We start from the raw sequence: 27,946 nt of genomic DNA, 5'->3' as shown, positions 1-27,946 counted from the left end.
GCTGTCGATAGACTAAACGAAGACCTGCACCGCATTGACAGCTGGTCAGAAAAGAACAGTTTGGTACTTAATCCGACGAAATCCAAGTTCCTCGTTCTGGGCTCAAAAAAACAAGTAAACAGAATTACAGCTGCTAATCCTCATGTCAATATTTCAGGCAAACCTGTGGAGATGGTTTCGGAAGCCCGCAACCTAGGCCTGCGTATGGACAGCTTTCTGCACTTTGAAAACCACATCTTAGAAACTGTCAGAAACTGTTTCTATAGGCTGACAGTCCTTTACCAGGTTCGTAACTACCTTAGTGTAGAAATGCGTGTGAAATTGTGCGACACATTGATCCTGTCCAAGCTTAACTACGCGGATACGGTGTATGATAACTGCCTGCTCTCACGTACAAAAAGAGTCATTCAACGGCTACAAAACGCTTGCACACGTTTCTGTTTCCCAATACCCCCTCGATCCCATATTACTCCCTATCTCAATATGAACAAACTTTTAAATATGGATGGTCGACGTACCCTACATTTTGCCACACTTTTATTTGGTATTTGCAACAGTAAGAAACCCACATATTTGCATGAAAAGATGGTCTTCTACCAGCGTCGTATTAGGCGTGTTCCCCGACTGATTTGCCCAAGGCACAATACCGCTGCATTTCGTGGCAGTTTTCGTTATGCTGCCACGAAGTGCTGGAACAACCTTCCACCTCCTATTTGGGAGAGCACAACTGTTAGTAGCTTCAAATCTAAACTGAAAGCACACCTGATAGCTCAACAGGGTATTGCTGCCTAAGGGCATCATTCTACATAGCCTCAGTTCCTAAATATGATTAACACCCAAGTAAATATCTGGTTACTGCAATATAATGAACTCGCATGTATAATATGTGTACCTTAATAGCTGTTATTTATAAGTATTTATATTTTATATTGCCTTTTGATAATTGATTATTTATTATTATCTGTCACACAAGTCGCGCAGTATGCCGTTCCGCTCACCTCACTGGCTCCACAGAAAACCAGCGCTGTTGACAACGCTTAGTCGTACCAACTGCAATGCTGAGTGGAGACCATTTCAGCCTCACATCCTTATCTGTTCTGTACTATTCAACTTCCACTATTTCTTTTTTTAAATTCTTGTCGTTGTTAATGTATTATCTTCTTTGTAATAATTGATGTGTTGTCTGAATAAATATAATTCTATTCTATTCTATTCTATTCTATTCTATTCTAAAAGTTTCAAAAGAATGGAAACCACAAAAAAGCAAGTATATGTTTATAGTTTTCAATTTGGTATACAAGATAGTAATAGACTAGGTGTTCTAAGTACTTGAATTGTTCTTCTTTTTACCTTTGTTCATCTTTGTGTACAAAGCTGCATTAGCTTCGTCTTCTGTGACTTGTGTCTCAGTCTGACTTAGAACTCTTTCATGTGCGCATAACTGATTTGCCTAGTTCTCAACTGAGCGTTTCTTCTTTAACCTTAACATCCAACTGGATTTGAATTCAAGATATTCCGGAGGTAAAGTAAGGACAGGTAAAGTGCACATGAGGAGCATTCCTGGTAATTTCGTCTCGCTCTTTAGCTCCGTAAACAATTCGCACCAGATATTCTTTAAAATAAACACATGCGATGCGTAATGATGTCGTGGTTCGGGTACTTCTTGTACTAATGAATTTCAGGCATAGGACGTATGTCTCGTCTACGCACGTACCTCCATAGATGCACTCTATCTTGTCTAACTTAGCGGTATCAAATTGCACAAATCCTGACAGTGTCAGCGGTAATGTTTGTCGTAAAACACAATTAAAATAATCATCGCTTGTTTTCATCGCTGTACGAGCGCTAAGGAGGATGGTATTTTCTTCTTACCTTCGAAAATATCTGAACCTCTCGGCATTGCTTTGAACACTGTTAAAATTTTAAACCTCCAGGTTTTGTAACACTAGAACTATTAGGATTCTAATTTCCCTATTTGAATTTTGATTCGTGTTTAATGCTTGCTCCGATTTTACTCTACTTCAAAATTAATAGAGAAATAATAAGTTCATATCAATCATATCTCTGTTTACATTTATTTGACAGTAAACAACAGTTGCTACGTAACAACATTATGAATATAGATAGGTCTTGACATACGAGGTAGGTATTTTTTTTTATACCACGACGGTGGCAAGCAAGCATACGGCCCGCCTGATGGTAAGCAGTCACCGTAGCCTATGGACGCCTGCAACTCCAGAGGTGTTACATGCGCGTTGCCGACCCTTTAAAAATCTGTACACTCCTTTTTTGAAGAACCAACCAACCTTCTTAATGTTGTATTCATGCCATTAAATTGTACCAATTTTATAGTGACATCTGGTGATGTAGTTTGCATAATCAGTAGTCAACTTTGCTCAAAATTAAGTTATCGGATGCCATTAATAGAAAACGCCTCCATCTTTACTAATGTTAACTACGTTTCTAAGTGTCGCCTCCCTGACCATTACATTTGCTATTCATGCTAGTAATGAGCATGTGTAACAGTACCTTACTAGCTTAGGCCGTGCTACTTTTAAGCATAATAATTTGTAGTGGCCAATAGCAAATGTAAACAGTTTATAAGCATGCTTAATACGCACGCTTATTAGAATGCTATTGCAGAGCATGTTTGTGTGTTTACCTATGTTATCGATTAATCTCCTAAAGAGGTTTTTTTATTCAGATATAACACTGTCTGAATGTAAAACATCATAGAATTCGAAATTCAAATGAACTACCTGATTAAACAAATATTTTGGGTTGTTCAGTCATTAAAAATCTGCCGTACGATGAACGTGTATTAACCAAAGTCACCATTTTTTATATTTTTTATATTATTTTATTTACCATTGGGGAACTGAAATCTTAGTGATTTTTTTTGGAAATCTAAATTTTAAGTGTTATCAATATGAGGGAAATCGTTCATATTCAGACTGGACAATGCGGCAACCAGATTGGCGCAAAGGTAACATTTTTGTTCTCATCAGCTGCGTGTGCATATGCGCTAAAATGTTGGACCCGTGCACGCACACTTCACGCAAGCGATGTGCCGTTATTCATAAACATCTGTATATTACAACGCGCACGTGGCATTTTCGAAGCGACCGATCGTCACGATTTACGTCAGATTTATCGAAACGATTAATCGTACCATGAGTGAACCCCTTAATGGTCTTCGTGCTGCCACTGTGCGGGTTGGAAATATAACGTCCGTTGTTTTTGAAGATATATATCCACACAGAGCGAGCATAGGAAATTGTCTCGCGCGTGTATTCGCTCGGTGTGGACCCACCTGACAAATTTTCATACTGTTGTCGCGTCATGACTAGTATACTTCGCGTAAATGACCCTTAATTCTCTAGTGGGTTTCACATGGGCATTGCATATTTGAAGAACCCCATATTGTAGTACCAGATTACGAAATATCTTTTTCATCTGGCGTTACACCTAATGTTTATACCCACCTCTATACTTTTCCATTTAAGACATACTAATTCCAGACATTTTTCTAACTTACTTATCCTTTGCAGTTCTGGGAAGTGATCTCAGACGAGCACGGGATCGATCCGACAGGCGCCTACCAAGGAGATTCCGACCTTCAGCTAGAACGCATTAACGTCTACTATAACGAAGCTACTGGCGGCAAATACGTACCTAGAGCCGTCCTAGTTGATCTGGAACCAGGTACCATGGATTCAGTAAGAGCTGGGCCTTTTGGCCAGCTTTTTCGGCCAGACAACTTTGTCTTTGGACAATCAGGCGCTGGCAACAACTGGGCGAAAGGCCACTACACCGAAGGGGCGGAATTGGTTGACTCGGTGCTAGACGTGGTAAGGAAGGAGGCTGAAGGCTGTGATTGTCTCCAAGGCTTCCAGCTAACGCATTCGCTTGGAGGTGGAACCGGATCCGGAATGGGTACGTTACTTATCTCCAAAATCAGGGAAGAGTACCCTGATCGCATTATGAATACGTTTTCCGTCGTTCCAAGCCCTAAAGTTTCAGATACGGTGGTAGAACCGTATAACGCTACGCTATCAGTGCATCAATTGGTGGAAAATACAGATGAAACGTTTTGTATTGACAACGAGGCGCTGTATGATATCTGCTTTAGAACGCTGAAGCTAAGCACGCCGACGTATGGAGATCTCAATCATTTAGTATCTGCAACTATGTCCGGAGTGACGACTTGTTTAAGATTCCCTGGGCAGTTGAATGCTGATTTGAGGAAGCTGGCAGTCAATATGGTTCCCTTTCCAAGGCTGCACTTCTTTATGCCTGGATTTGCGCCACTAACTTCACGTGGAAGCCAACAGTATAGAGCTCTGACAGTCCCAGAGCTAACGCAACAGATGTTTGACGCTAAAAACATGATGGCGGCGTGCGATCCACGCCACGGTCGCTACCTCACTGTTGCTGCTATCTTCCGCGGCCGCATGTCCATGAAAGAAGTGGACGAGCAGATGCTCAACATCCAGAACAAGAACAGCACGTATTTCGTGGAATGGATCCCTAATAACGTGAAAACCGCTGTGTGCGACATACCCCCTCGCGGCCTCAAAATGTCTGCTACTTTTATTGGAAATACTACAGCTATCCAAGAGCTTTTTAAAAGGATATCTGAACAATTCACAGCCATGTTTAGGCGAAAGGCTTTCCTCCACTGGTACACTGGTGAAGGTATGGATGAGATGGAGTTCACGGAAGCGGAAAGCAACATGAACGACCTGGTCTCCGAATACCAGCAGTACCAGGACGCCACGGCTGATGATGAAGGGGAGTTTGACGAAGATATTGAAGAATAAGTGTTTTGTGTCCGTTTTGTCTAACCGTTTTGTGTTGTCACTGTTACGTCATAAGCAATTGTATTTGTATTAAATATCTATTAGAAGATTGCCTTATTAATTTTAAAAATTAAGTCTTTTTCCCGTATACTTCTTCTTCGAATACCGCAGTGACAGCAAAATTTGTATGGCTTCTTTCAAAATCGTTCACACGGCGTCTATGCGGGAAAGCCGTCTAGCCGTGTGAACGATTTTGAAAGAAGCCATACAAATTTTGCTGTCACTGCGGTATTCGATAAAATCCCGTATACGGTATACGGGAAAAATTAACGCCGTGTGAACCTAGCCTGTGCGGTTTCAGAAGAGAATTTTCTCTCGTGAACGCTGTGTTGGCTTAGCACAGAAGTGGCGCGAGTAGGTGTCTCCACCCGCGAGATGACTAGATACACCCGTATCTATCTTGCGGGTAAGTGTGCCAGCTTATTATTGTAGTCTCCATCAGATAAATCGTTGCGGCTAAGGTGTTCACAAATATCTGAACATACACCGTTTTAACAAGAGGCGTGTGAGCACTTGACCACTCCAATCTCTCCACCACACATTCACACCACCATCCTGACGTCAGCATGGCGGGTGGACCTATATCTTGGATTATACCGCACAAGTATGTAGTTGTGGTACCTTTAGTGTACCTCTGTAAACCTTTAACCTTTTGAACGCCAAGAGCCACTAAAGTGGTCGTGTGCTGTCGTGCCTACCACGCCAACGACCACTAAAGAGGTCATGGCAGACGCTGTCAAAGCAATTTTACTGTTGACAGATAAGGTTTAAATTCGTTTCTCAATAGTTTCACATTTTGATGCGAGGGAGAAAGCGTTGAAAAGGTTAATAGAAATCAGTTTACTTATCCCTAAAAAGAGCTATACTCAAACTAAGGTCCACCCGCCATACTGACGCTCACGGGTGGACCTCAGCAAATTTAAACGAAATATTTATAAACATACCTATTGTACCTTCGGTGTACCTCAGTTTACCTTTAATAGAATCCAGTGTAGGCATAGTGTGTTGAGCATAGTAAGTTCTGCCATCGCTACATTGGAAGCGTAAACTTCACATTTACACCTCGCTCCAAAAATGCGACATCTCCTGTGCTGCCCTCTACATGCACGCTGCCTATAGGGAACGTGCATGAACTGTAGGAGGCAGCACAGGAGCCGTCAGAATTTTGGCGCGAGGCGTAAATGTGGTGTTTTTTGTTCCGATGTAGCCCACAAGATGGCAGAACCTACTATGCACAAGAAAACACGTGATGTGTACATGTGCATGTCTATGGTTCCGATTCAGGCCACAAGATGGCAGACCCTCCAACGCGCACGGTCCCTATGAGCCCTTGAAATATAGTATGTGCCTCCGTGTTTTGACAGCTGAAATAGATGGCGCTGTATTCTAATTTGTGTCAACTGTATGACACTACTAAACAACTATTAGTCGCCACACCATCAAAAATATCTGAACACGCATTCTAACGCCTCGCCTTGACAATAGAGGCGTGTTCAGATATTAGTGAGCATCTACGCCGCTCCGATATATTTGATTGCGACTACATTACGATACGAGTACGAAAAATAGGATAGCCGCTGTTGCTACTCCTACCAACGAAGGGGAAGCGGGGACCGCATACCACTAAACCAGTTGGCCCATCTGCCGCGCCCCTGCCTCTAGACGCCTAACGAGCCACTAGGCTCTGAGATACGGGCTCATGTGCGCGTCACACGCAATTAAAACATATTTTTTTTATTTTACATACAATTTAAGCTTATGTACCTTTGTGGAACTCGAATTAGAAGTTTTTAATGTATTTTCGATTTTTATTTCACTTAATACTCAAGACTCCAAGCTTGAACAGTCGCAATGAAAGGCGATAAATTAAAATACGGGCGAGTTGCAATTTCCCTATTCGCACATGTATCGTATGTTTTACAGTACATACGGCCCTTTAAATTTTCGATATAGGCACGTAGACTTAGACCAATATAAGTTTGCAACAATTTTGATAGCACGCGGAGTGCAAGTGTTATTTATACGACATATTTTTTTATAAATTCGACGTTTAAAATAACACTTACGCTGCGTTGTGCTATCAAAATCGTTGCAGACTTGTCTTGGTCTAACTCTATTAACTCTACTAGGGCGGTAAAGTAGCATATGTTCCGTAATAGTACTAGTAGTCCATTACATATTAAGGGTAGTCAACACGAATTTACGAACTAGTGTAAATTGAAGCCCGAAGATGAAGGCGAGAGCTTCATTAACACGAGTTCGTAATTCCTGTACTACCCGTGGCACACACAATGTTTTTCATCACATTTGCCTACTTTCTTCTTACTTCTGCCTAATTTCGTACGTACATTAGAATTAGAACCCTAGGCTGAAATTTAGGATTTACAGACCGCATCGCCTAGCTAGTGTAATGAAAAATAAATTAAAGTGTGAGGCTTCCAGAGCGGGTCACTTGAGTTCCTATAGCTAATTGTCGGATTACTGTGCATGCCGGATTGGCGAGCGCCGGAATACCGAGTGATTAATGTAGGTAGATATTAGGTATCAGGAGGGTGAAATAAATTCATTACACGTAACACCATTTATTATCAGACAGAAGTTTATATAGACGAAGGCGTGGTATATGATAGCAATCTGAACCGACTGGGTCTTAACAACAATCCTGCCAATCCAAAACGGCTCTTAGTGTAAGGCCTGAGTGGACGCTCGAGTTGGGAGTGCAGCGGGGCGTGCGGCGTGCATTTTAAACAAATGCAAACGTATAGGAGCGGCCTTAGTGCACGCTGCTCACATCACTCGTGAGCTCGACGCCACGCTGCACGCCCCGCCGAACGCTCCGCTTCGAGCGTCCACTCAGGCCTTCCACTTATACTGATATTAGGTCCTTATCAACTACCATTCCTAAGCTGGTAATTGTCGGCTCAGATGCAAAGTAACTTACTATTAAATCGTATAACATTAATATTTAATAATATAATTAATAAATTTAATAATACAAGTTCAATGAAATTTTATTCCATTGATAGGAATGCGAATTATATAAGAAATTATAACTGTATTTATTATGGATTTTGATGTCGAGAGGCTTTGGGATAACTTTTTTATTACAATTATTATAAACGAAAAAAAAAACATGTACCCTATGTTACAAAAAATAATCTTTTATCATAAAAAATAAATACTGAAATAAAGGCTGGAAAATATAAATTTTATAGAAACCAATTTTGCGTATTGGCTCTTTTATACCAACATGTTTGGAATACATGTCACGTTGACAGTGACAGTCGATAAGTACCTAAAGTACGGCGAATTGTCAGTGTCATTTAACAATTGTCATGATGGTATAACAGGGCCTCGGTTGTGAATGAATTAATTTACTTGAACCGTTGAAATGTCACATAATTCGCGTATTAATTTTAAAATCACGTTCGGGACAAAATGTATTGTACTTACATTGGAAATCCAACATGTGTGTTTTAGTTTTCCCGCCACTCTCGAATTAGTACCGTTCGGAATGTGAACAAAATTTAGGAAATAATTATTTACTAATTTAGTGCTTTGTTACGACAAATCTGTTGCTAGATAATTTATCAACCTGTTAGTGTCAAGGACTCAAAATACTTTATTTTAATGACTGAAACATTCAGTCGTCACTTACCCAAGTAATCTAAGTTAGTCACTTGACACTAATTTTACAATAAAAACATTCTGAACAAGTTTATTTAGGCCATGCTGAATCAATACCAAAATATCTTCATTAAAATATCACTTGTAAAATAATATGGGATTCTGTTAAAAATATGTGCATTGACGCTACACTGCGGCCAATTTGGAAAATATCACTTCACGAAATGTAAAACAAAATCGTTGTAAATATTTAACTAGGGAATCTAAAACAATTGTGCATATAAATTACCGCTAATTTGTTAAATAATTTCCAAACCAATAATGTCAACACACTGCTGATATTATGCCTGACATAACTAAGTATAATGACAAGCTTGCATTTGCTAAGATATTATAATGATTTTAGTTTCAAGTAAATTTTTCTGTCCTCTTTGGCGAAGTAAAGTTTTTAAAAGAAAACTGGAAATTACACAGTAGGTAGATTAAATATTCGAGAAACACATTTATGTCTATAAGTTTATTTAAATACTGATATCATCTACAAACAGTTACGATTATAATATTGTGATTAAAACGGACATATTATGTTGAATAAAAAATAGCGAGATAGCGAACGTAAAAATCACTTGGTCTTTATTTAGTTGAAACTTGGTTCGTCTTTGATAACAATGTTTTTGTACGTTAAACGCGTTAACAGTTATAAACGATTTGCACATGCGAACTCTAGTATAAATAGCGTTTTGAATATTTTGTACAATGAGGGTCAAAAATGGTTATTCAAGATGACTGCTATGATACAAAATTATACTAATTCATGAGAAAATATGTAACTAGTTTTACACATTATTTAAATTATCTTTAGCTTAATCATGGCGGATAAATATCTAGCCTGAACTTAGGATACTTTTTCATATATCGCAATTAAAAAATATATATTTATACAACAATTCAAAACGCTACTTTATGTCGTACGAACAATAAAAAAAAATATCCATTGATGCATCATAATACTGACGGTTAATGACGGATTGGCACAAGTTATTTTTCTATAATTACAAATATAGGTCGAAAAATACATTTTAAATACTTTTAAATAAAAAGGATTGGTCTTGAACGGACCGAAATATCTTTTTAATCACATTTTGTTTATGTAAATAGGAAAAATCTGTATAAATAGAAGCGTGCGTAACATGAGTACATGTAGAGAAATAAACTTTTATTTATTTATGGATATATTTTATTATGTATAACTTCTTCAGGTTAATTACTTCTTCTTTATTATTTAAGACATGAGTTTTACTGTTCTTCAAACTGCGTAGGAGGTTGACGTTTCCAAAATTACTTCTCACACAGACTCATGTCTGCACTATAGACAAATCAATATTTATTATGTTAAAATCAAGCGCATACATTGACTTAAACTAGGGACCGCCTAGTTACGCGGTGATAGTTTTACTAACAACTGCATAATTTACAATCCGAATATTGGCTAAACCTTAAATAACTTAGATAATTTCGTTTTAATAGAACATCACAGTTAAATGATAAGAGAACTGGTTCGACGAATGAGTATCGCCCAAGATACGATGTCATTGCAACGTTTTCCTATGAAGTGAATCTACCTTTCGAAGTAAGTGCCTCCAGAGTCCAGATGAAGCAAATGTGTCGCCGGTTGAGTCACTTGACAATTCTTTGTAAAATATAGGTCGATGTAATGAAGGTATCCACCGTTAGTGTTTATTTTTTGAATCAGTGATATACTGTGAGTGTACAATACAATACAAATACACTTTATTGCACACCTCAATACAGAAACAGTACAAATAATACAACACATAAAGAAGAGTACTTAAATTACGTAAAAATATGCTTCTAAGAAATCGGTATTATACAACATATTAGCGATATATCATTCGTCTGGCCTAGTTCTGTTAAGAAGCGTCCGTTTAAATCGGTAAGTACCATTATGTACAATTTCCACTGACTAGCTGGAGTCGGGCCGCACCGGAGCGCATTTTCAATGTGCGTATACATTATGTATGGGTATATGGCAGAAGCAATGACGTCCGTGCGGAGTCAATCTCATCCGCGAAGAGCCAACCGGCTTGCGACCGCACAAATGTGAAATGCGCGCCGACTCCACCCGTTCAGTGGGACTCTTACTTTAATCAACTACTTTACAACATCATATACTAAATTTGTTAATTCCTAAATAATTAAGGATAGATATCGATATTTACAAGTTTAAAAAGTAGGTAGAATCGAGCGTCTGAGCAGAACTGAGGATATTGCGTTCTTTTAATCGGGATGACATATGTCATCTCAGCGTAAAATTCCAAGGTTACCAATTGCACTAATTTAATCTATCATTCTATTTTTTTAATAAAATAAGATAGTAAGCTTAAGCCGAAACTTTTAGTTTGATATCTTTCTGCATTACACTGTTGGACCCCATAGATTTGGTCGTTTTGCATTTTTTAGTGTATGCTATATATTATTATCGTTATTAAATGAGCACTGTGAAACTTTATTTTATATAAACCGTTGACTCGTGTTTTAAAGATTGCCAAACAAATATTTAAAACCCACATCCTCAATGCTCGATAAATATACGTACATATAAAATAAAACCCTGTCTGTTGGCAACACTTAACTATAATTTCATGTTAGAAGAAGTTATTTTCATATACCTATTACATCTATTTATTTAGGCAATTAGAAAGTAGTAGCTGCCAAATTGATCAGTGTGTTACCAACTTAAGTAAATAGCAAGCTTAGTTGCATTGCAAAATATAAGTAGAAACAGCTTATTATTTAACCACTAAGAATTAGTAGTGTGCTTCATGTAAAACTATTTCGTGCTAACACATAGTTTACTCGTACTTGGGTATCATAAATAATAAATCGTATACAATTGAATATCTTGGCTTAATCGCTAGGTTATTTGGCTACATTTTGGTTAAAAAAAATACCCGTAGGAGAATTAATTAGTTAAGTCGGCGTTAGTACGGGTGGAGTCTTATGTTAAATTTTCTATAAAAAATCTCATAATCTAGTCATAACTCCAGTTCTGCCGTTTTAACTCTGACTCGCACTTACAAAGTTGCTATAATTTGTTGCGTATTTGTTATTAGTAAAAATACTTAAAATATAAATAAACGTAACGTAGCTTTAATTAATATTGTTAGATTAATACTTTACTCTAAATAGGTAGGTTCTCTCATATTACAGTGATCATTGATCAAACAAAATATTACATTTCAAAATCATATCCTACGATCAAATTAGGTTAGGAAACTTAACGCGAGCCATGTTGTATATTCGAGGTACATAGGTACAATTTAACATTGTTTTATGATAGCTCTTGCCGTGTGAAATTTAAAATAGCTGATTTCCGAATAGCTAAATTTAACCTTACTGCGGGATATTAAGTCATTTTCAAGCAAGTTCAAAGTCAAGCCTTTTAATAAAAGTAAAATTCCGTTTCGGAATATTACGGCAGAGCTTAAAAAATATACACACAAGCGACTTACTATTTATACTCTGTACGTATGATTCATTGTTGTCAAATACCATATAACTTTTGAGAAGTCTCCTATTGCACCAAGTTGTCAATTGTCATCTGACACTGAGAAGTCACGTAAGTTTTGGGTCGTCAATGAAATTTGGTAACTAACTATCGTTGCCAGTGTATAGACCAAGAAATGTTATGCAAATCGACAGTGTTAGATGTCAGTTGTCATGTTGGTATAACAGCGCCCTAATTAAAGTTAATTAACTCACAACTCTTACTCGATTATACAATACATGTTGCCCGTATAATTATGAGAGACTTACCAACAAATTAACTTACTGACAGTGTACTTTCAAAGTAATTAATAATATCAGTATACAAAAAACATAAACTAAGGAACAATTACTTAAGTATTTCAGTTCTTACGTACCTAAAGTTGAGATTATCGCGAACCGTCCCAAACTTATATTTAATCTAGATAACTGAACAACGGTGCGGATTGTAGCCAAAATTTACATTATATTAATTTTATAAAGCGTTGACTTACATAATTAAGCTCGATACATTTAATTGAATGCTTGTGAAAGTTCAGGGTTTGAGTACGAATTAATATAATTTACATAAACAAATTCACAAATAAGATTGTAGTTATTTATGTTGTATCAGACTAATGAATTAATGAAATATTTTTATGACCATGACCTTAAAAGTAAACATTTTGTATTGCATATTTATGTGCATGGAAAATTAATAGCTAGATAAAAAAATATGAACCATTTGAACTAACATACATCCGCGCTCAAACTCCAAACCTTGTTTTAAACAGACATTTTTACGGTTATAGTGATTATATTGTAAATGGCTACCTCTACTACATCAATAAAAATGCGTAAGACATCGCGATTCTATCTAATTTATTTTCTTTAGTCCAACATACCATTGCCTGAAATCAAAGTTAAAGTTACGATAGAAAAACTGCACTCAGACCTCTATTAGGACTAAGGTACTATGAGTTTAAAAGTATAAAATGCATGTGTACTTTTTGTTCCTCTAAAAATATAGTAAAACTGAAAGGTCTTCTTCTTCAGTCGTTCCCTCAATGCTAAGGATCGTGACATCATGTCCTTCTGTTGAACACCAGATTCCTCCATGGGTTTCTGTTTCTCGCCAAACACATGGCTTCGTGAAGTTTTAATTTAACTTTACGTTTTAGTTATAAATGTTTCAAAAGTAAGATTCGACGTTCATACGACGTTCGTTCAATGACGAACAAGATCACAAACAGGTCCAGGCACCGTTCTTAGTGCCCGTAAGGTCCGTTCTTACGAAATAGTATACACGTCAATAAGTAGTTAATGTTGTAAAATATCATTAAAAAAACTCATTTTTTGACTGTTTTTTTTTTTTTTGTGAATTTGACTATTTGCGCTATGAAATTTTAAGGCAATGATATGATATGCTAAAGAAACGCAGCCCCATCAGGTTCCATTACGTTAACTTACATGTATCATGTGTTTGTGTCCCACAGTTTCTTTCATACGTTGCCTCATATTTACAATCGAACTTACAATTAATTTAACTTGACTCCTATAGCTCACGTCGAATTGACAAATGTTTTTATGTTCAAGTCTATAACGTTACCAATGGCTTACTCTGATGGTCACCCTTTGTAAGGTGGTGTAGTCAGATGGTTAAACAATATAATTTCTTGAGACAAATGTACACAAACCTAGCTGTCGCCTTGCAAAAGAAGTTACGGTCTCATTTTAAAACGTCATTTTGAAATGACATGAAGAAATAACATACAAATAATTATGTCTGGTGCTGTCGTTGCTATAAATCTAAAGTGCCCACTAATTACCAGTTCACCGGACGATATAGTAACTGTCAGGCCGATATCGCCCGGTGAACAGGTAGTCAGTGGGCCCCTTTATACATAAAAAATATATTGAGCGAGTACAAGTTTTACATGCAATACTTCTACTTGATCTATTTTCTTTGTATAACAATTTTTAGCAATGAAGACTAATATCAGACATAGAGATATGTTAGGTAAATATTTGTATCAATTCATGCAATGCAAGTCATGTTAAAATGTGAGCGTAGCTTCGATTGTAACGCGAGTGAGTTTTTTGGTTCGTGTCTTAAATAATTTTCATTGTCATTCCCATAAGCTCTGTCACTCTGAGATGTTTGCAATTCCTTTGGTAACAAAATAAACATGCACATCTTCCTACGTTCACAACCTATCCACAATTTGCTAACCAACTGCCATCCGTACTTGTTCCATAAGGATGAAATCCGTAAAACTTTGATCTTTTGTTGAACTCGCCATTGTTTTGCACTAAAGGTGCCTATTTCACCACTCTGACAATTGGCATCTGACACAGACAATTATCTGTACATTTCCAGGCCGATAAGTAAGAACAGTACGTAGAATAGCACACGAGTATTTACTTGTTGGACTAGCAGTGTACGGTGAATTGTCATTGTCAAGTGACAATTGTCATAGTAGTGTAACAAGAGCCGGGACAATAACTTTCAGGATGGCAATCGTACATAATATCAGAATTAGTATTTGTCTGAGTCTATGCGCTTGAGTACTCATCCTTTTCAAGAAGATAGCTCATTGCGTGAAGACTCTCGTAACATCTCAATGTTACGGTCATGTAGTCACTATCATAGTTTGTAAAGTCCGTGTAATGATGAGAGGTAAGCGGTACAGTCGAGGAAATATATTTTGTATGGAATTTTAAGGCGAATCGGAACAAATTATATTTCGTCGACTATTATATTTGTAACACGCTTAAACCTCGACATGAGACATGATTGCCTCATTTCATCTAATATGTCAAGTCAATTGGTATGAGAACAGTTATTATTGCCAGCATTAGTACTTTCGAAGATTATTTTAATGGAGAAATAATGTAACCTACTGATATTACAGACAAAGATCCCATTTCATCCACAAAACTAACTCTTAGTTTTAGTCGTATCGAATCAAAATGGCAATCCTTGCTCCGAAAATTCATTTACAACACCTTTTGTAGACTATCCCACTACGAGCAGGTTCATAAATGAGTCCTCGTTTGTAAATATCAAAGTAAAATACCTTTTAAAACAAATATTTGAGCCATCTCATTCACATGGCAGATTTTTAAGGAATCGGCAGTAGATTTCGATAGCATCTTTGGTTTTCGTGGGAGTTCTGTACCTCTCCTAATGACCTTAAAACACAATCAAATTCTCTGAGTCACATCTCCACTTCTACGAAAATATGCCATTGAAAATGATGCTGAATAAAACACCCAAATTCTAGGGGCTTAGCCTAGATGTAAATACATCGACAAACGTCGATCGAAAAGAAAAAATGTATCGCGATGACAAATACATATTTCACTTCAGAATCGATCACAATCGTTTATAGAAGACGCAAATTGAACCATGAATACGGAAATAATCACATGCCTTTTCGCCCTCATGCCACATTTTTACTTTTCGAATGACGATAAATTATCATCAGTGATCGGAACTATGGGATTTAAACTTTAACAAAACTTATCAAGCGGACGTAAAAAGAGTGCTTATAGCCTTAAAAATATTCGAATATCTATGAATGTAAATATTTTTATGGCTGTAAGTACTATGCTATTCCTATCCCTATGGACATGAATATTTTTAGGGCTGTATGCACTATTTTATGTCCGCTTAACAAGTTTTGTTAAAGTTTTACTCCCATAGTTCCGATCACTGATTATCATCTATACGGCCCCAGTTTCAATGAAGACAGGTGTTGCCGAGAGTGAAAAGAAAATTCCAGCCAAGTACCTTCAAAGGACTAATACTGGCTTGTTCACAAGTCTAATCTAGTTTGCCATTGCCGGACTGCCTGCTGGGTAGCTGGCTGACAATTCCAGTACCTGCAGTGTTTAATGTGTTTGGGCTACAGTGAGGATGACATTTTCTGCCGTCGCCGGGCTGTCCGGGCTGGGGGTGTTGTTGGGCAGCTGGCTGACAACCACGGGATTTTCGGTGATGTTGACAACAATTCCAGTACCTGCAGTGTTTAATGTGTTTGGGCTACAGTGAGGATGACATTTTCTGCCGTCGCCGGGCTGTCCGGGCTGGGGGTGTTGTTGGGCAGCTGGCTGACAACCACGGGATTTTCGGTGATGTTGACAACAATTCCAGTACCTGCAGTGTTTAATGTGTTTGGGCTACAGTGAGGATGACATTTTCCGCCGTCGCCGGGCTGTCCGGGCTGGGCGTGTTGTTGGGCAGCTGGCTGACGACCATGGGGTTTTCGATGATGTTGACAAAAATTCCAGTACCTGCAGTGTTTAATGTGTTTGGGCTACAGTGAGGATGACATTTTCTGCCGTCGCTGGGCTGTCCGGGCTGGGGCTGTCGTTGGGCAGCGGGCTGACGACCATGGGGTTCTCGATGATGTTCACGCGCGGCTTGCGGCGGACGAAGTCAGCGAGGCTGGCGGAGCGCCGCGGCTGGATCAGGGCTTCAATGTCGCCGCTGCTGTGTGATATTGGGACGCGGAAGTCTGTTGAGTGTGCCCTGAGGGATATTTAATGTTTAAATAAATAGAATAGAACAGAATAATTTTTATTCGTAGACACAAACAAGACACATTAAATTACATGATATAACAAAAACAAAGGAAGTATAAAGTGCCACGAGATGGCCTCATCTCAGCATGTTGCTGGTGGCTTCCAGCGCTGATCTTCCGATGAGACCGTCAAGTGAGAAAAATCACGAAAGGTAACAGACAAGAAGGAAAAAGACATAAAATAATATAGAGTGAACAAATTGAAAAAATTAAAAGATAACGACTAAATTAAGTAAAGATTATTTTTATATCAAGCATCGTAAACATAACACTGTATCGGTCCGGTCCAACCATATCTTGGCTGAACATTACAGTTGCATACGCAACAAGCGCCAACGGTAGCTACACGAACTAAAAGGCAATGACAGACCAGACCAATATCGAGCGTCCATTAGATCAATTTACAAGATTTTTATATTATGAAAACAGCATCAGAGGAAGACGAATACTAACATACTAATACTCAAACAAGTATGGCATAACAGGAGTGGTGAACTATTGCTATGCTAAATATGAGTTGCAAGGGTTATTTAGTTAAATTAAAAATTGCCTCTATTAAAAGTTCGATGTCCAATTCTACGATTGGTCGTGGTACAATTGTCCTAATAGAGCTCCAATAATTTTAGAGACAAGGGGCTTTAGTATTTAAGGCCGGATTCCTTTCTTTGGCATAATAGGGTTGTTTCCAATTTTTTGAAACGCTTGTATTACGTTCTATATTAACTAAAAATTGCCTTAAAATTCAACTTTTATACTAAAAACGGCTTTAAATATGTTAAATTAACAAAATATATTTTGACAGATACTTTCGCGCCCAAAACGCTCTTTGAAAATTGTGTGACGCCTCAGTTTACGGTTTGACACAGAACTACATATAATACACACGTAGAAGATACGAACTGACATTTGTTATTTGTTGTTTATCACCTAACTGTCAACAGTGTCAATCCGAGAGTTGACGTCATCAGAATCTTCAATGACGTTTCGAGTTTGATCACGTGACGTGTGCCAAAATATATTTTAAATTCAATATTTACAAAAATATGGTCATTACAGGTCCCCTAAAAGTAGTTTAACGTGTTCTTATAATCCAAAAGAATTTATTGGGATACAATTCTGCCCTAATATTTGTAGATGGAAACAACCCTATTATTGAAAGTAATAAATTAATGATAGTCATATCATAACTCGGAAACCGTTAACTTTTCAGAAGTTTCCTTAGGTTATCTTCTAGATAGGTTAGGTTAGGTTTGCTTTATGGCAATCCTGAAAAGTTACGCGTTTCTGAACAAAACCAAATTATGGCCAACGAAAATGCGGACAAACAGTACATTATGTCTTAAAACTTTATTGGAAACAATAGAGACCCATCTAAGGCTGATGATGATAGTCAGATAAAGGCCAGACTAAGTCAAGCGAACAAGTCTGGATAGACCTTAATACCATCAAACTTAGTATCATCAGAGAAATTATGTCCCTGCAAAAGTCTGTGAACAGTTACGTTAATCGGACAACAGTAGCCATAAATCTGAAAAGCTCCACCCATATAAGAAGCAAAAAACCAGACTCCTCCAAAGTTTACTGAGGATAGAATTCCCCCCAATGTACGCTGAGTACTTTTTTTTTTTTTTTTTTTTTTTCGTACTAGTATTAGGTGAGGGTCAATCGGTCCTCGCTAGGAGTACGGGCGGCCGATTGCCTTTAAGTATTTGGTAATCTGTATTACTTTGAGGTGTTATATTAATAAGTTTTAACTCTCTGTTCCCCTTAACTGTGTGTAATATAAGGGCGGTGGGGTGCATATATGCAGTGATCCGAGTGTTATCCGATTTGTTGTCTCACCTGGCCTGCATCACGGAGAGCAGGACGGGCAGCGTGGGGCACTCGGCCAATGACGCAGGCCGCTCCAATCTCTTGCGCACACGCGCGCGCACCGCGCCGGCGAGCGACTCGCGCGACGCGTCTAGACGCGGGCTCTGCGTGTTTGCCGAGTCGTTCTGGCTGTCTGTTGAAACAAATATTATAAGTTAGTTTACAGCAGTTAGCTAAATTAAAATCGTCTTCAGCGAAAACACAAGTGGTAATTCTGGTATATTAAGATCATATTCTTTTCACCACACCAACTGGTAAAGGCCCTATTGACTGTTCAAAAACGAATGAGAAAGTTGTATTTTATCCACGTGTGGGGCAAAGCAATCAAATGCAAATTTTGAGTTGTTTCCTGATGTTAGCTTGTAGAATTGACTTTTAAATGATGATTTTGAATGATTAATTTCTTTAATACTTTTTTGGTATTTCATAGTTAGTAGTTTCCTTGTGTTGGTGTGGTGAAAAATTTTGTGCTTCACTCGGAGGCAAAGTTTGTTTAACCCTCGTGCATTGAAACACTCGCAACGCTCAAGATTCCACTTCTCGATCCACTCGCTACGCTCGAGGTTCAATTTTGGAATCTTTCGCTTGCTCGGATATCAATATTAGCACGAGTGGTTAAACAACAACTTTGCCCCCTTGTAAAACAAATAACTATAGTATCCTTTTGCTGCTATAGGTAGACCGTTTAAATGAGTCTTCGCCCGCGCGGTACAGAGGCGCGGGGGTAAGGCGACAAAGGGGATCGAGAGAGGAGCGGGCGGCAGGCGCGCCTATTGTGATACACAAGAGGTGAAATGCGCACTGGACAGGTTTTGAGATATGTGACGTTATAGCGGTTAATAGTTGGTGTTTTTTTAATGGGAAAGAATATGACGTTAATTTTATTGAAAGTTTATAAAACAACAAACTTAATTAACTTTTGTACTTTTATTCAATGCAAATTATGAATATAATAATTTATAATAATATGTAAGTACGATACTGATGATGACGACTCGAAAGTGATTTATAACTTATAAATCAATCACTTATGTCCATATCAATATCACTTGAACTTGATTCTTCACTTTCGGAGTTATCGTCATCATCAGAATCGTCCTGCAGATTTATAATCAATTGTTGATACTCAATAGAATTCGGGTCCAATTTCTTCTTTCTAAAATATGTGTACACATTAAAAGCCATTTGCTTGGTTTGACTATTAAGTTTCTGTCCAAAGATAAGTCGAGGCATCTTGAGAATGTAATCTCATGTGTATATTTCACCAAGCGCCCGGAACTTATAAACACGAGTGACTGCTAACCGCGTGGCTAGCAAACTGAGCTACGGCAAAAATGCGCCTGCCGCCCGCATCTCTCTCGATCGCCTTTGTCGTCTTACCCCCGCGCCCCTGTACCGCGCGGGCGAAGACTCATTTAAGCGGTCTACCTATAGTTCGAATCTCAACAAAGCGGATGTGATTCGTAGTTGGTAGTGAAAGAGGACACTTTTGGCTCTTTAACACATTCATTGCCGGGAACCCACCTGGTGGGCGGCCGTGAACTTTGTTCAGATGCCGGACAACCCGCTGGGCGGGTTGTTTTGTACGCAGCTATAGACCACCGGTTTCTGGGGTAGTGCGCCGTTTTTTGTCTGGCAGTGAATGTGTTAATATATATTTTCAACATGATCGGCCCAAAAATGGAGATATTCAAATAGGCGGCCGATTTTTAGCGCTTTTCTGGTTGGACCATAAGTGCCCAAGGTCCGCTTTGGCAACCTAACCCCAATGTTTAGCTCAAGGGTTCATTCTTGGACCATGGTGTATGTCTGCTATCGCTGCTAGCCTCCGATCACATGAGTCGTCTATACGTAGGTATGTCTTATCGTACCAGTTGGAATGGAGGCGCGTGGTGAGACCTCCTCCCCGTGGTCTTCGGACAGGGTCTCCAGGGGTCGGTGGTCAGCTGGTGGTGGTCGCGCATCTGAGCACTCGTGAGATGTCGACGGGGTCGGATTCTGTGAAATAAATTGTCGTAAACTGGTAAAGGCATTGTGATAAGATGTTTTTTCTACAGTCGCCGTCAAAGATATGTTTTAATATTTATTTACTATTTATAGTACAGTCAAATGTAAAAATATGGGTGTACACGTGTTACTCAAAAATATGTCCCATAGCATCTTATTCCAGTGTAATAAGAGCGTAGTACCATATTTATGAGACGATTCTTTCGATACGTATTTTTGCACTTGACTGTACGTACGAGTATGGTGCTAATTTAGCACACTAGTAATTAGCACTTTATGTGCCTATATTGAATTTTTTTTAAAGGCTATAGATAAGATAAGATAAGATAAGATAATCTTTATTGGTAGCGTACTGGTACAAGTCAAAAAACAATTTTGTACAACAAACATACAAAATCCACATTACAGAATACTTATTTCGTACGAAATATTAGTAATGTCAGTTTTCCTTAATGAAATAAAATAAAAATATTATATTATAGTCAGTGGCAAGTCCATCATTTCGTTAAAAGTATAATAGTTTATTCGCACCAACGTCACCAACAGCACCACAACGCCTTCAATCCACCGTCTCCGTGCCACAGAAGCTAAGTACCACTGGACTACGTGCAGCGGCACCGCGAGTTGTGAGTCTACACGTTTTCAACCTCAGCGACGACACGACTGAGCAGGATGTGGTTAACCACGCGAAGACGCAGCTAGGAATCCCGGCACCAGTGTGCGAGAAACTGGTGGTGACCAGAGGCAAGTATTCCTCATTTCGTCTTGATGTTCCTGCTGATAAGCAGCGAGTTGCTCGTGATAGTGAAAACTGGCCCGATGGCGTATCAGTGCGTTTGTTTAACATTGTAAATAAGCAGCAAAAAAACTCCACAATACGGCGCGGCCCGACACTAATAAAATGATTACGAATTTTGTTATTATTCACCAAAATGTTCGAGCGATTTGTAATAAAACATCAGTTCTAGAATTGCTATGTACCACGGAAAATCCCGATGTATTAGGTTTAAGCGAAATTTGGTGTCTAAAAAGCGACTTGAAACGTATTAGGTTATGTGGGTATGCCCTCGCGAACGCATACTGCCGTGAGCGAGCTAATGCTCATGGTGGGGTAGCTATTTTTTTACGCGAATGTGTGCCTTATAAACAGCGAAACGACCTGCATAGCCTATGCGTACCTTATCACTTTGAAATTACGGCAATTGAAATATTATTTACTAATTTGGTTATTGTTGCATTGTATAGGACTGGGAATGGAGAGTTTGACATTTATTTGGAAAAATTGGATTTGTTATTAGATAAGTTAACTGACGAAGGCAAAAAGTTTCTTATAATTGGCGACCACAATGTAAATTATCATACCGAAAATACTATGAAACAGCGGGTAAACGACTTGCTTGGTACCTATGATTGTATAAACACAGTAACCTTTCCAACTCGCGTCACGGCAGATACTGTGTCATCCATTGACTGCGGCATAGCGAACCGCGCCCGTGACAGTCTCAGTGTGTCACCAGTGGACACGTTTATAAGCGATCACAACGCCCAAAGGTATGAGCTCGCTTTGGAACAGATGCGCCGTGGCAATAAAAATGTAAAACACCGTACAGTTGAGCGTCGGCTATTTGACCAAGAATCGTTTCGTTTATTTTATTATGATATCTCAAATTATGATTTTAGTTTTATTAATTCTGATTATTTTGACATTAATTACAAATTCAATAAACTTTTCAATATACTGATATATTATATTAATTTGCGCTTTCCGTTTAAGAATGTAAAGACAAAAAATAATAGGCATAACGTTCCTTGGTTGAATGACGAGCTGTCCGAGTATATTTGTAAATACAAAGACTTCCTACTTAGAAATACGCCGACAATACCCCGATAATGTTTTAATTTCTGACTGCATTACACACTATGCGCAGCTCATTAAGTCTGCTACAATTCGTGCTCGGCAATCTCACATTGAAACTAGACTTAGAGAAAGCAAAAACCCTTCTAAAGAAATTTGGAAAGTCATCAACGATGAAATAAGTACTAAAACTACTAAAACCCAAGTATTTACCTTAAATGACCCAATTTCTGACGGAAAAATCTCGGACAGTAAGGTTCCGAACGCTTTTAACTCACATTTTTTAAAAATAGCGTCCAAGTCTGTGGTTCAAAGCGATGAGTCCTTATCTGCACAATACCTACACCAACACCTTAGTAACACAAGTATACCTACATTTCGTCTCCCAATAGTCACATCTGAACTATTACACAAGACAATACAATCGATGTTAAAGACGAGCAACACCGTGGATACATACGATATATCATTAAATATAATCATATGTATCTGGCCGGTCGTCTCAGACATTCTGGTTGTATTGATCAACACAATGTTCCAAACTGGCGTTTACCCTGACGTATTAAAGAGTACGAGGGTATGCCCAGTATACAAAGGAAAGGGAGAAAAAACAGACGTAAATAACTACAGGCCTATCACTATAGTACCGACCATTTCAAAACTCGTGGAATCCATTTTGTCATCAACATTGATGGCCTACCTTGAATGTAGTGATTTGCTTACACCAAATCAATACGCTTACAGACAAAACATGTCAACTACCGCTGCAGCCCACAAAATTGTTGATTTTATTATAACAGGTTTGGACAATCGTCATAAAATGGCCGGTATTATGTGTGACCTATCTAAAGCATTCGACGTGATAAGTCACCCAATGCTATTGGATAAGTTAAAGTGTTACGGCGTGACGGGTACGGCGCATCGCTTAATTGCATCATTTTTGTCGGACCGGAGACAACAGGTTAAAGTATTGTCAAATGGAAAAAGGTTCCAGTCCGACATTGGCCATGTCAAATTAGGCATTCCCCAAGGATCAGCCCTTGGAAATACTTTGTTTCTAGCCTACGTCAATGATCTCCCATCAGCCATCACCGCCGGGCTGTCAGTACTGTACGCAGATGACACTACGGTCATAATCAGCGCGCAAACGTACGAGCAGCTTGGTGAGAACATCAACGAGGCATGTAGGCAGTTAAAACGGTGGTTTACTGCAAATGGATTACTCCTTAACGTCAGCAAGTCTAATGTAATGATGTTCTCTGGACGGACAACTACGGTGCCCCCATGTATAGTAAACTGCTCTATACCATTGTGTAATGAAACGAAGTTCCTTGGCTTTGTGTTGGATTCGAATCTTAACTGGAAGTGCCATGTCGACCAACTGTGCAGTAGATTGAGTAGTGCAGTGTTTGCGTTACGGAAGTTGAAACCCCTTATTTCGTACATTTCATTAAAATCGGTTTACTATGCTCACTTCCACTCGCTAATGACGTATGGTGTACTCATTTGGGGAAACTCTACGGATGCCAATCGAGTGCTCATTATGCAAAAACAGGCAATACGAACGCTAGCGGGTGTGAAGCCAAGGCATTCATGCAGGGACCTTTTCGTGACGCACAAAATAATGACGCACTACTCATTGTATTTATTCGAAATTATTATGTATGTCAGAAATAACTTATCTTTGTTTAAACGCGTTGTGGTATCTGGAATAAACATTAGATCTACTGGTCGATTACGAACAGTTCCACGTCGCATGGCACTTGCAGCAAAGAACCCGCGTGTCATCGGTCCGACCTATTATGAGCGATTACCTGCAGAAATAAGGACGGAAACATCCGATTCGATTTTCAAGCGTCGATTGAGAAACTTTTTGCTGGAGAACCCATTATATTCAATTAGTGAATTTTTTGACATAACTATATAACTTATTTTTGCATATTTGACATTGTTTTTGTTTCTTGATTCTATTTTATTTTTATTTTATTATTGTTTTTCAATAAATTCTGACTTGACGATCCTTTTCAGGTGAACATTTCCATTTATTAATTGTTGCTATCTGGATTATGATGTTATTTTTTGTCATTATTAGAATTTATTTTTGACAATCACAATATAGATTCATATAAATTGACATGAATGTAATTTGTAATGCAATCGTATGTTGTGTAATAAATAAATCTAAATCTAAATCTATTGTGAGTAGCCACGATTCCAAATTTGTTTTAAAAGATTGGTGAGATGTTGCATCTCTTATATTTTCTGGGAGGCGGTTGTAGATGTACTGTAAAACGTACGATACACGTTGCGAACAGATAATTCGCAACTCGTGTCTATGTAAAACCTTCCCTCTGGTCGTGTTTTAATTTGTCGCCACTCGTTGCGGATTTCCTACTTGTCGCACTTATGTAATATAAGTACTATTGTTTTACAAGGGGACAGAACTTTTAATAACATGCCAATAGGGAGCGTGCATGAACTGTAGGAGGCAGCACAGGAGCCGTCAGATTTTTGGCGCGAGGCGTAAATGTGATGTTTATTGTTCCGATGTAGCCCACAAGATGGCAGAACCTACCATGCACAAGAAAACACGTGACGTGTAAATGTACATGTTTATGATTCCGTTTCAGGCCAAAGATGGCAGACCCTCCAACGCGCACGGTCGCTAGTCCACGCAGGCGTGGTCGTAAATTAAACGATCTATAATGTGTAATAAATGAAAAACGGTTGTTTACAACGGGAAACCAATTTATTAGGTGCATTTGGTAACTACTTTCGATTTCTCCGACACTGTCTCGACTTCTTTATTTGGTCGTTAAAAATGAAAAATATTTTCGTAAACACAAGCGGTCTCCTCTTGCGCCTGTAACGTTTGATTTTCTCCGGAGCCGATAAAATAGGTGTTTCATACTCGTATCTCATTTTAGTCTTTACATCCGGCATATTCTTAAAGCTTTTCTGCAGAATATCATGACAATCTTTAATTATTTCCTTATCCGCACTGCTCCTCTGTAGTTTCTCTATTTGTTTAAGTATCTCCTCGTTCTGTTTCTCGATGCGATCGTTCGTCGCTTTCAGTTCGAGCAGCGTGCTAGTAAGTTTCGGCAATTGAAATTTGTTAACTAGCTCAAATTTCTCGGCTATTTTATGTATTGCTTGTAATAACGTCATCTCAGTGCTACACGTCTCATAGTCACCTTTACAGCTTGAATTCTCTTCGCTGGTTAGCTCTATTTCTGGCTTGGTTATTTTACCCTGCGTGGAATTCCACCTTACATACTTGGACTTAAGATGAGTCGCTGGACGCTTATGATCCATAATAGTTATTATTTCATCACTTTTTTATTAGAAAAATGTAGTTAACGATGATTTTGATAACTGTAGATATTATGGTCAAATGAAAAAGACCATAACCATTTTTTTTGCGAACACAACTGTGTTGGATTTATTTACAATTAATTTTATGTTTGATGAAAATCTAAATGCCGTATTCTATCTTGGACATTACAATTCAAACTAGAAATATGTCAGTGTCAGAACGTCAGACCTTCTGCCAAATGAATAAAAATACAGATGACACTATGGAGGTTAATATCTTATACCTTTAAACGAGCAATTCTTGTATATATATATATATATATATATATATATATATATATATATATATATTTCTGTGATCTCGGAAACGGCTCTAACGACTTCGCTGAAATTTGGTATATGGGGGTTTTTGGGGGAATACAATCGATCTAGATTAGTCTTATGTTTGGGTTTCAGTCAAGATGGCGCCACTGCCACGATTAACGTCACCACTGTGCATAATATTTACGTAGAAATATCTAAATATGAAATAAAAGTGTAAGAATCATAGTAACATGTAAAACCTAGTGTAATTAAGCCCATACAGTGTTATCTACGCGAAAAAATCGTATTTAGAGTGACAAAAGACAAAAATTCCATTGGTATGACGATATGTGTTAATTTCAAGAAACTTTGATTATTTATAGAAACGCAGTGAAGCATTGACTTGCAAGTGATCGCCTATTATCAGTATAGGAGGAGTACAATTGTGTTTAGTGTGTAAAAAGGGTGATAGAGTGAACAAACTATCTGTTAGACTATTCAAAGTAAAAAGTAAACAGAGATCCGATGACTCACCTAACCGTCAAAACCTAGCGTCAAACTCCTGAACTACAAACTTACCCCAGTGTGGTACACACTAGCTCCATTACAGCGCCATCTACACATTACCGTGAAACATAACGCGCCTGATGCTCTGCCATTACTGTCGTGCGTATGATAAGAGCCACCTAACGCTGTGACAATGAAACAGAGAACACCAATAGTCTAGTATTTCGTGGACGCTGAGTTCGCCTGCGCAACGAAAAGTGCTTCGATCTGCTTCCTTAGAAGGCTGTAAGATGGCGCCAACATGCGCAAACTGCAAGGAGAGTCTCCAAAACAAAGACATACTAAAATGCTCGAAATGTAAACTTATTTTTGACATAAAATGTGCTCGGCGATCCAGTAAGTTGTTTAATCTAATGACTACTGAAAGTAAGAAAGCCTGGGTATGCCTTCAGTGTCGCAAAAGCACACCATCACCAAACCAAATTTTAACAAAAAAATACCATATTTCGTTAAGAAGTCAGGATGAACAAAACATTACATTAAGAAAAAGGAATACAAAGCCAGCATGCAGGATTGCACCGGTAGTACAGGGTTCAGCAATCAGCCTTGCTTTGGCAAGACAACCTATGTCCGGCGAGGATTCATCGGACCATCTGTCGTTACAAACGATATATTCTACAGCAGCGAGTGAAGACAATGAAACTTCCATCGCAGTATCTTGCGCCCAGGCTGATATTACTATGGCAACGTTAGGACCCGAACCGGCCTCAGATATCTCCATCGGCCACAACGGTTTACCTCCTTCAGAGTTTAGTAGCAGTCCACCTAAGGGTTTGGTACAAGAGCTTAGTAACAACGCTTCGATAGTGGTACAAAAGCCTGAGAACAGTGCTCCGGTCACTTTCTACAATGACAAGAGTGATCTCACTCTGGTAGTGGATAGGCTCGAAAATCAATTAGACGTCTCCATCGCCCAGAATGGTTCTTTTACATCAAAGGCGCAAGAACTGGGCAATGCTGAACGTCTAGAGTCGCCCATCTCCAACTCTTGTGACCATCCATGCGGAACAACGGAGCCTGAAAGATCACCAAAAATTAATATGGAAGAGGTGCTCAGGAGTACTTCACACTTATCTAATGCACAAGATAGCCCATTATTAAGATCAAGGTCAACCGAATCAATATTACATACTGTGGACTATATGCAGGATAAAATCGAACTAGATGAAGAGTTATCACGAAGCCTTGAGCTCACTAATGAATCTTACCTAGTGACAGAATTAAAGTACACTATTGAAAGATTAAAAATAGAATTAGCGTGCACAGAAAACGAACTAGAAAATGTGATTCTTGAAAAAAACGAGTTAACACGTCAAAATAACAAGATTTCGCAGGAATTAAACACTTTAAAAAACCTGTGCAGAACTCCACAGCCGGTGAACAAATTTAGCCGTAGGACC

General features: G+C 38.5%; 2 protein-coding genes across 7 annotated transcripts in view; one reads left to right on the top strand and one right to left on the bottom strand.

Moving 5' to 3' along the window:
* The first annotated feature begins 2,742 nt into the window (after positions 1-2,742).
* LOC133526618 (tubulin beta chain-like) lies at positions 2,743-4,909 on the top strand. The gene is made up of 2 exons (XM_061863311.1): positions 2,743-2,986; positions 3,552-4,909. Exons 1-2 carry the CDS (start codon positions 2,930-2,932, stop codon positions 4,821-4,823), a joined length of 1,329 nt encoding a protein of 442 aa, XP_061719295.1. The 5' UTR covers positions 2,743-2,929; the 3' UTR covers positions 4,824-4,909.
* Positions 4,910-13,944: 9,035 nt separating this feature from the next.
* LOC133526503 (adenylate cyclase type 5-like) overlaps positions 13,945-27,946 on the bottom strand; it is a 472,750-nt gene continuing 458,748 nt past the window's right edge. For all 6 annotated transcript variants that reach the window (XM_061863171.1, XM_061863191.1, XM_061863199.1 and 3 more), the window contains exons 29-31: positions 20,368-20,494; positions 18,467-18,629; positions 13,945-16,572 (exon numbers count right to left, since the gene is read on the bottom strand). In XM_061863171.1, coding sequence (XP_061719155.1) covers positions 16,344-16,572; positions 18,467-18,629; positions 20,368-20,494 — 519 coding nt within the window. In that variant the 3' untranslated portion in view covers positions 13,945-16,343. The remainder of the gene's footprint in view (positions 16,573-18,466; positions 18,630-20,367; positions 20,495-27,946) is intronic.

Source organism: Cydia pomonella, chromosome 1 (genome assembly GCF_033807575.1).
Source record: "Cydia pomonella isolate Wapato2018A chromosome 1, ilCydPomo1, whole genome shotgun sequence".
Lineage (NCBI taxonomy): Eukaryota > Metazoa > Arthropoda > Insecta > Lepidoptera > Tortricidae > Cydia > Cydia pomonella.
The sequence above is the reverse complement of the archived record's forward strand: the minus strand, read 5'-3'. Positions and strand labels throughout refer to the sequence as shown.

Coding starts and splice junctions, on each gene's coding strand:
- LOC133526618 (XM_061863311.1), top strand. CDS start 2,930: ATGAGGGAAATCGTTCATATTCAGACTGGACAATGCGGCAACCAGATT. Junction 2,987..3,551: donor GCAACCAGATTGGCGCAAAG/GTAACATTTTTG, acceptor TATCCTTTGCAG/TTCTGGGAAGTGATCTCAGA.